We start from the raw sequence: 10,071 nt of genomic DNA on the forward strand, positions 1-10,071 counted from the left end.
AACTATTACAAGTTTCTATGAGAACATAATTTCGATTTAATTCACAATTTAATTCAAGGAGAAATTAAATTGGAATTTCTTGTTGCTATTTTTAACACTCCCTCTCAATAAGAAAGGGATTATCAACTACCACGATCTTGCCTATGTGAAACTAGAATTTGCATCTTGACAACGCCTTTGTCAAAATATCTGCATCCTGTTCCTCTGTGGGAATGTACTCCAACAACACAATTCTCCTCTCCACACAATCTCGAAGATGATGATACTATATATCAATATGCTTGGAACGATCATGAAAAACTGGATTCTTAGAGAGTTTGATACAACTCTGATTGTTGTAGTAAATCACAGTTGGATCCATATGATGACCAAACAAACCAACAAGAATCTTCCTCATCCAGATAGCCTCACACGCTACTTGACTAGCAGCCATGTACTCTACTTTTGCTAAACTAAGTGCAACTGATCTCTATTTCCTGTTGTACCAAGAAACAACTGCGGACCCAATACTGAAGATCCCACCTGATGTGCTCTTCCTTTCGAATGGACTCCCTACCCAATCTGCATTAGTGAGCCCTTGAAGCTTCTCTCCCTTTGTCTGTTTGTACCATAAACCATACTGAGTAGTGCCTTTGAGGTATCTCAACACATGTTTGGATGCCTTCCAATACAACTTGGTCGGCTTAACCATCGCTTGACTAAGCTGGTTAACTACATAACACATGTTCGATTGTGTGTTCACCAAATACATGAGTGAACCCACAAGCTTCCTGTAAATAGTAGCCTCCACTACTTCACCGGAAGTAGCATCCTCCTTCCTCTAGTTACCTGCTAGAGGAGTCTCCATGGGTTTACTGCTCTCCATGTGAAACCTTTTGAGTATCTCATTGGCATACTTTCCCTGAGAGACAAAAAGTTCCTCATCACCTTTCCATACTTCCATACCCAGAAAGTAGTGCATGAGCCCCAAGTCCTTCATTTCGAACTCTCTTGCAAGATCCTCTTTGCAAGACTTGATCAAATTATCATCACCTGTCAGAATCAAATCGTCAACATATAAAACAATAATCAACAATTTACCTTCAACCACAATATGGTAAAGGTTCGCATTTGCTTCACTTTTGGTGAAGCCCAACCCAGTGAAATAGATATTGATCTTGGTGTACCAAGCATGAGGTGCTTGTTTCAATCCATACAATGCTCGCTTGAGTTGACACACATGCGACTCTCTATTGAAGGTCTCAAATCCTTCAGGTTGCTCAATATACACCTCTTCCTCAATCATGCCATTGAGGAATGTTGTCTTTACATCCATCTGATGTATCTTCCATCCCATCTGTGCTGACAGTGCTAGAATGGATTTGATTGATGAGTACCTTACAACAAGAGAAAAAGTCTCATCGTAATCAATCCCCTCCACCTGAGAAAAACCTCTGGCCACAAACCTGGCCTTGTGTTTCTCCACACTACCATCCACTACTTGCTTTACCTTGTAAATCCATTTGGAACTCACCACTGACTTGTCTGCCGGTCTTGGGACCACATCCCAAACACTGTTCCTGACAATGGAGTCATACTCCTCAACCATGGAATCAAGCCAAACTGCTTGCTGCACTACTTCCTCAAAAGATGATGGCTCAGTCTCTACACATCCGCTCATAAGAGCCATGTAGCCAGTGTACCTCTTTGGTGACCTCCTCTGCTTGCACTGTGATGTGGGTGCTCCCACATTCTCTCTAGCATCATGCAATAACCTGTCATCCTCTCTGGTGCGCTTTCTCCCATCTTTGGAAGATTCTACACGAGTGGGCGTCTCCACCCCCTGATCCTCTGCATGTGGATACTCCACACCATCCTTAGATTCCTCCTTTGGAGCTAAAATCTCCTCAACTGCATGTAGATGAAGCTCCCTCTCAAGGGATCATCTAATGGCCTTCTCTTCATCAAATTTTACATCTTTGCGAACCACTGTCATCCTGTTGGTCAACATGTACACTCGATAGTTGTGTGGTGTATCGGTGTACCCCACAAATATCACCAACTTTGTTGTTGGCTCCAAGCTTCTTGCGTGCATCTTTGGTTACATGGTAGTAGAATGATGAACCAAAAATCCTGAAGTCTCCTACATCTGGTTTCTTCCCTTAAAAAGCCTCTTTTGTTGTACTCATCCCAAGAATTCGATGAGGGCTTATGTTCTGCAGATAAATAGTTGTGTTGCATTCCTAAGCCCACAAGTGTAGTGGTAGGCCCTAATCATGCAACATCACTCGTGCCGCTCCTACAATGCTTCTATTTTTCCTTTCAACCACCCCATTTTGCTGTGGGTTATGAGGTTCTATCAACTCTTATTGAATGTCTTCTGCTGCATAATTTTTTTTGAACTCATTCGACACATACTCTCCACCATTATCACCCCTGAGAGCTTTAACCTTCCTTCCAGTATCTTTCTTGGCCAATGCTTTAAATTCACAAAAATTTTCAAAAGTTTGATCTTTCTTCATAATGAAGAAGATCCAACACTTACGAGAAAAATCATCAACATATATGACATAATACTTGTGCTTGGTCATGGATGCTGTCGAGAACGGTCCACACACATTTGAGTGAACTCGATCGAGGATCGCCTGTGCTCGACTGTCTTTTTCATGAAAGGAAGCTTTGGTGTATTTTCGCAAAGTACACCCTTTGCATGTGTCTACCTACTCTAATGTACCCTTGGGAATACTGGTAGAAATTTACTGCATGATCTTCAAAGCACCATGATGTAAGTGACCCAATCTCCCATGCCACAACTCACTGATGTCTCGGCTCTGCACCTTCTCTTCTTTCGTGCTCAAGGTAGTACAATCTTCTACCTCCAACTTGTAGAGATTCTTCACTCGAACCCTTATCCTCTTCACTTGTCCTGTGGCTATGTGACGAAGGAACGCCTTTCCCTTACTAAATATCACATCATAGCCTCTATCCTCTAATATGGAAACATATACCAAGTTCTTCTTCAAACCAGGAAAATACATAAAATCTCACAAAGTGAGAGGAGAACTCGACTCCCTCTGAAAGGTAACTGTATCGAGACCTTCTTGAGCAGACACGTTGTAGTAAAATGTCCTAGCTTGTGATAGTGAAAGCAGTTGACTTTTGACATGTCCTTCTTCTTGTCCCCCTGACAAGAATCTGATTTGGAATGGGATGACTTCCCCTTCCCTTTCTTTGCCTTACCCGCTAAGGCACAATTATCCTCATCACCAGCCTTTGATGAGGTTTTGTCTCTGTTGGTCTGCCAAATCTCTTCCTATACCAAATTTGACCACAATTGTTCCCAATCTAGTAGCTTCTCCCTCCCATTAACTGAGTCTTGGTAACTATGCCAGCTCTTGGGAGGTCCTAGAAGAGCTAGGCTCACCAAATTGTCTTCGTAAACAGTAATCCCAACACTTCTAAGCTCATCCTGACAATGGGTGAACTTGGTCAAGTACTTCAGAATTGAGTCACCTTTCTCCATATTGATCTTTTTGAGTTTGTCCTTCAGTGCCAACTTCCTATGGTCACTGATATTTTGAATCAGGTCCGTCAATTCCTTCCACATTGTGTATGGAGTGTCCTTACGTGGAGACTCGAGACAATGTGGTCTCAAATTCCTTCTAGGATAATCCTTCTTGCTTTTTCCACACACTTTCTCCATTCATCTAGATCTTTAGCATCAGATGCTGGAGGCTTAGGAATGTCATGATTTATGAATTCCTTAAGGCCATTGTCTTCCAACACTGTCTCCATCTTGTCCTTCCAAGCTATGTAATTCGAGCTACCCTCCAAGGCATACTCAAGTCGAATGACATATTGCTGACTCTGAAATATGAAATTGCAAATTCGATTTCAATTGCACACCAAACTTGAATTCTCCTCTTCTATATAGTCTTTATCTCTGATACCATGTATATTTTACTTATAGATTCAAAAACTTATGTGATAAGCTAAAACACAAGACAAGAATCTACTCTACTCTTCAGCGGAAACCAAAATTGATTGATGAAAACAATAAGTAGAAAAGGAAGAATATCAATCGCACATAACACAATATTTCTCTGGGGAAAGAAACTGCCAAAAACCTCGACTATCTTATTGCATTAACCAGACGATCCAAGAAGAAAATATAATGTGTTTTCAACTCGAACAATTCATGCACAAGTACAATCTATCTCTCTAACTCACAAGCCAACTCAAGCCAACACTTAGCCAATTTTGTTACTTGCCAAGCCCCTACTTCCTTGCGCAATTTCTGAGAGAATTAGCCTGTATTTAATTGGGAAATCCACTCTCCATAACTGCACAATCCATCCATAGGCCCTCAACTGATTTCATGCACCATCTGTACAACTTGGAAAATTATACAACTGATAGTACACTGTCCCTGAACTCTAATCTCAACTGGGTCTTCCTCTGAACTGACATGCATGAGTTATTTATGAGTGAATCTTTAGTTAACTGGTGTGGTACTGAGGATGCACTGGTGCACTTCCCCACTACTAGACTCCTACTAGTTCCTCCAACAGTTAGAACTAGTTTAACTGACTATAACTCAGTTAGACTGAGTTATCTAATTACAACTCAAAAGAACTCAACTCAAGCCCCTAAAATTTAGGGATCACTCTACATGACTCTAGATAGACTTACAACTCGAATTTCCTAAGTCAATTAAGTCAATTTAACTTAATTAACTATTACAAGTTGCTATGAGAATAAAATTTTGATTTAATTCACAATTTAATTCAAGGACAAATTAAATTGGAATTTCTTGTTTGCTATTTTTAACAATAGTGGCTCTAATGCTCCACTATTGGAGCTAGTGATGTTCATTGTACTCATGTATCTTGGAACTTTTTCTTAATACTTAAATCCATTTGGCCAACACATTTTCACACATAGATCGTGGATGTTTTGAGACTACTCTTTTAATGCTTATGGTTTATGTTGGCTTCCTTATGTACGAAAGTAATTGAATTATTTCGGTGACTTTGGCATTGAAATAGTTGGAAATGTGTTGTCATGATTTTAATGATTGTAACATCTATGTGAACTATTTCCCTTGATGTCTAACGATTCTTTCTTGTCTATGTGTGTGCATCTCCATTAGATTAGTATTATTACTTTTCTTTTAGAGGCTCACTTTCTCTCCCTTGTAGTGAAAGAACCTTAATACATCTACAATTGAACAATTCACAAGGCACACTCTCTTGCTCGTTCAAAAGAACATGCATGCTACTCTCTCATGCTAACAACTTAAGCTAATGAAAATATCTAAGTTAATGGTAGCTAGTTTGTATTTCCGGATGGGACTCCTACACCAAACAATGTGAGGTCTAATTGGGACCTCATATCGGGGAGATCCCCTGTACGTTGGTGGTATCCAACACCATCAACATTCTAGTGCTAGAAGGAGGGCAACCGGTTTTTTATGGCTGATAAATCTTTACACCCCAATATTTCATCTTATGGACAAGGCAGTAATATCCTGAGTAAAATCCCTACTAATATTCCCGAGGTAGGAGGGTCTTCTCAGCCTGGTTCAAAGTTACCTACAGACAACTCTGGGTGATTTGACCTATTAGTCGTTGGTTTACGAAAGCTATCAGTTTACTCCCTTTTGCTCATAATATTCCTCATCATCCTAAGAAGAAATAAACAACTCGTACTGGTGTACTGGTCTCACCGGTGGAAGATTTGGTCTTTGCCACTCTTAAGGAATTAACAGAGTCTTCAAAGGACACAGTTCAACAAGAGTCACTTCCACCCATTCACGAAGAGTACGAGGAAGATATTGTTCTTTTTGATGGAGAACAACCAACAGTCAGTTTGGAGTTTAGTGACAATTTAAATGGTGAAGGAGAAGGCTCATCAGATTCAGAAAAGGAGGAGGATCAAGGAGACGAAAACATGGCTAATCAAGACTTGGATCTGATGGCATAAGGGCCACTCGATCTTCCGGATAACCTTCATAGAATCCCTAGACACTCGAAGAAGGTATCTAATTTTGATCTTGACAAGAAAACAAAGGCAAAAGATCATATCGATGATTTCTACATGCATCTACGAATGTTAAAGGTACAATATGATGATGTTGCTTGTAGGAATTTTTCTTTCACTTTATAAGGTAGATAAGCAACATGGTACCATAATCTGCATGTTAATTCAATCCATGGTTGGAGGGAGTTTAAGAAATTGTTTTTGGAGAAATTTGTCAATGATAAGACTCCCGCCATGTTATTAAAAGAGCTCAGAAATATTAAGATGGGGGAAAAGGAGAAAGTCAAAGATTTCAATTAAAAGTTCAATCGTATATTGAACAAGTTCCCCCCAAACACGCAGCATCATGATTATAACACTATAGATTATTACACAACTACCTTGCCAACAAACATTTTTGCTTTTGTTAAAAGAGATACAAAGGAAACATTGGCTTTAAACTTTGTAGAAGAGATCACCATAGAGAAAGACTTGCATGCCATTGGAGCTATTGCTATTGATGATGAATCTAAAGACTCCAAGGAGACTACAAAGAAGTCTCAGCCTTCTTCAAGTAAGGCTGAAGAAAAGGATTATGCAGATATTGAAAGCTTGACTAAATCTTTAAAGGCACTCAGTAATGAAGTCTCAGAGTTAAAAAGAAAGTCAAGAGATGCTTCAATGAATAGAAAGCCCCCCAAGTCTTTCCCATTCAAAAGGGATAATAATAACAAAAACCAACCAACTAAATATTCCCAAAGTTCAAATGTTGTGTTGAATATTGAAAGTATAAGCATGGATAATTACTGTTCCTTCCATTAGGAATGACATTCACGTAAAAAAAAAAAAAAAGAGAGAGAGAGAAGAAGAAGAAGACTTGCCCACAGTGGAACCACAACATGAATGCTTTGGCAATGCATATCATTGATACTTTACTAGCAGATGAGTAGTCTAAGCAGACAGAAGAAACAAATGAACCTACAGCGGCTTAGGAAGATATATATATAAATGATTCAAAGAGTGTTATTAGTATATTTTAGTGGATGATTATAAAATCATATACATTGAGTTTGGAAATTAATATTTTAGATTTATGAGTTAATTTGGAAATTAATATTTTAGATTTATGGATTGATTTGAAAATCAATAATGTGTTATTGAGAAATACTTAAAATTTATAAATCAATTTGAAATAAATATCATATTTAATTTTTCATTTTTTTTTCTAAAATTATTATTATTAAATTTGAAAACTAAAACTCAAATACTTTTTAATTTGGAATAACATATTATTGAATTATTAATGTTGGAAGAGAATCCAAGTAAATTGCATTTATCCATTTTTATTAAAGCAATACAAAAACACAAAGTCAAATTGTATTAGAACGTTTTATTATATTTTTTGGTGAGATACTTTTTTTTTACTATAAATAAAATGTGAAATAAACTCAATGCAATTATATATATACAGCGTGAGTGGGCTTAATAGTTGAGAACATGTGTTTCCTCCTAAGATGTCATAGGTTCAAACCCAGAGGGGAGTAGAGTATGTATGCATTGGTAGCCTTAGCAAGGGGGTAGAATATGTATGCCTTGGTAGCCTTAGCACAAATAGTTGCACTAAGGTGGGTCCCTTGTCCCACAAACAAGGGGTCTCATACACCAAATGGTGTCTAGCTTTGTTGTGACCTTAAAATTGGATAATAATATATATATATATATATATATATATATGAATTGTTTGATGCATTGAAATGTCAAATCAATTCTATGTAATTATTTGCTTACTTATATATATATATATATATATATGTCTTTGAATTGCATTTTTTGTTTTTTTGGATAACTTGAGGAATTGCCAATTAGGTTAGGCTAGTATTTGTATGACATGGGGATCACTACCACTACACCTATGAGGCCTACGACTTATCCTCCTCTCCGTAGACCTATACCTGTGGCCTACTACCTTTCCTCCTCTTCATAGGCACGTCCAGATAATTTGAACCTTAGATCTCTTAATTTACACTAATTTATATCACAACTATTGCCAACTGAGAATATTTAAATTGAATTAAGATATGAAGAGATTATATGAAGAGATTTGATCCTCTTGACACTTAGTAGATCTTGAATTAACTAAGGTGATTTAATATTAATATTAATTATTATTTTTATGTTATTTTATTTTCATTTTTAAGGAAAAACGTCACTTTACAACATCTCTACCATAATGAACTGAAGAACCACTCTTACCACAATTATTTAACTTTGTTTTTATACTTTAAAATCTTCTCTATTTTATGTGTACAAGATGATAAAATTTGTACAAGATGGTAAAGGTGGTTTGATGTGTATAGTCTAATAGGATCTGCTACAATCGACCTGTTTACTTAGGTTTTTTTTTTTTTTTTCTAGTTAAGACTAACCTAAGTACCCACCTATAATAAGGAGTGCCTTAACAGCACGCCCATTCACCGTCAATCCAAAGCCCCGTGGTCACCTGTTTACTTAGTTTTGAACGTAGGAAAAGTTTACTTTTAATCTGTTAGAAAAGTTTACTTTTAATCCTATGTACAAAGAACAAAACTAAGTAGCAGATCTCCCATCAACGAAGGATTGCTGTGGCTTGCCAGGAAAGATCTTCTATTCAGCTTATGGCAAAGGCACCCTTCAAAGCTTGGGGTGTTTAACTTATAAGAGAAGCCAAGGAAAGTTGGGTTTACGACCTGTAGTCTAAATAGTTTTTGACCGTTTGCATAGAACTTTGATGGTCTTTTTTTGTTCTGTTTGAACAATATTAGTCATTTTTGCCATTATTATTGTCATGAAAAATAATGAGAAAAGAGCAGAATATCTGTTTATGGTGATATGATAATTAAAGATTAGTATATTATTTTGGTGATATCAGACCTACTTTTGTGATGAGATCATGGGTGATACTCAGATGTAAAGTCATGAGAAAAGCTGTACAGACTATGTGTCTACTTTCATTAGTATTGAATTGAAGGTTTTTTCTTAAAAAAAAAGAAAGTCTGAATGAGTACTGTAACATTACATTATTTCTCCTAATCATGATTTCTTTAATCAAGCAACTTTGACTGAAAAGGACAGATATACCTTTTCTAGTCTCTGCATGAGAGCCGTCTTGAACTGGCGAACACCTCTGCCGCTGGAGGTGGGATCAATTTTTTGGGCTTTTTCTAATGCATAGAGTCGGCCTGCATGAGAGCAAAACGCACACGATTAAAGACAAAACCCTAATTACAGAGAGACAAAAAGAGGGATTAGGGCAAGTGATGCACACAGAGATATGCGACGCGAGGCCATCCATTCTGATCAATCTCATTCGCCACACGAAGGATCGGAGCGATGTCGCGGAGGGAAGCCGGAGCGTCTTCGCTGTCAATTCCCGATTCAGAAATGTTCGCCATTGTTTGTGATCTCGACAGGGCCCGAAAAGGCTGCGAGCTCGAACTTGGATCTCTCCCCGCCATTTCCTTCTCTCTCTTCACAACAAGAAGCACTGAGAACCAACCCTTAGCCCTCCCTTGCTATTAAATACTAGTCTGAATCTGACCTTCATTCATTTTGCACAAACGATTCTTTCATTTAGCATTTATGGTACAGCAATAATTGGAGAGCCACCAATTTCCTCATATCTGAAGTAACAGGAGCAAAGAAAAGCAATGTGTTGGAATGAATAAAGTGAATTGATTCCCTTCTCTTTTTCCACTCAATTTCATTTTCCCGTTTTGGTCTCACAAGAAACCTCTGGGTCGGACCTCCATTTCCAATCTCTGTCTCGCGCATTGTTCTCTCTCGCAAGCAACGAATCTGACTGTATTGGACTTCCAAACTTTGTCTGCTACACTGATCAAACCACATAGCGACCATATAATCATTACTCCAACCTCTTCAAATACCTACGGATTGCTCTCAATGTTTTTCTGTGAATTATATACGCGATTTTACTTTATTCTTCCGAGAATGGGAGCCCCACAAACCAGGTACAGCGACCTCACTTTTCTTCCTATTTCGATTTGAGATACTTAGCTTCCAGCAACAAAAACT

The 10,071-nt window shown here is 37.9% G+C and overlaps 1 protein-coding gene across 1 annotated transcript in view; it reads right to left on the minus strand.

Moving 5' to 3' along the window:
- Positions 1-9,733, minus strand: part of LOC149169183 (callose synthase 3-like) — a 452,496-nt gene extending 442,763 nt beyond the window's left edge. The window contains exons 1-2 of the mRNA XM_089428597.1: positions 9,305-9,733; positions 9,118-9,218 (exon numbers count right to left, since the gene is read on the minus strand). Coding sequence (XP_089284723.1) covers positions 9,118-9,218; positions 9,305-9,494 — 291 coding nt within the window. The 5' untranslated portion in view covers positions 9,495-9,733. The remainder of the gene's footprint in view (positions 1-9,117; positions 9,219-9,304) is intronic.
- Between the last annotated feature and the right edge of the window lie 338 nt (positions 9,734-10,071).

Source organism: Pinus tabuliformis, chromosome 4_2 (assembly GCF_031772625.1).
Source record: "Pinus tabuliformis cultivar Carrire ecotype Pingquan chromosome 4_2, CPIR1, whole genome shotgun sequence".
Lineage (NCBI taxonomy): Eukaryota > Viridiplantae > Streptophyta > Pinopsida > Pinales > Pinaceae > Pinus > Pinus tabuliformis.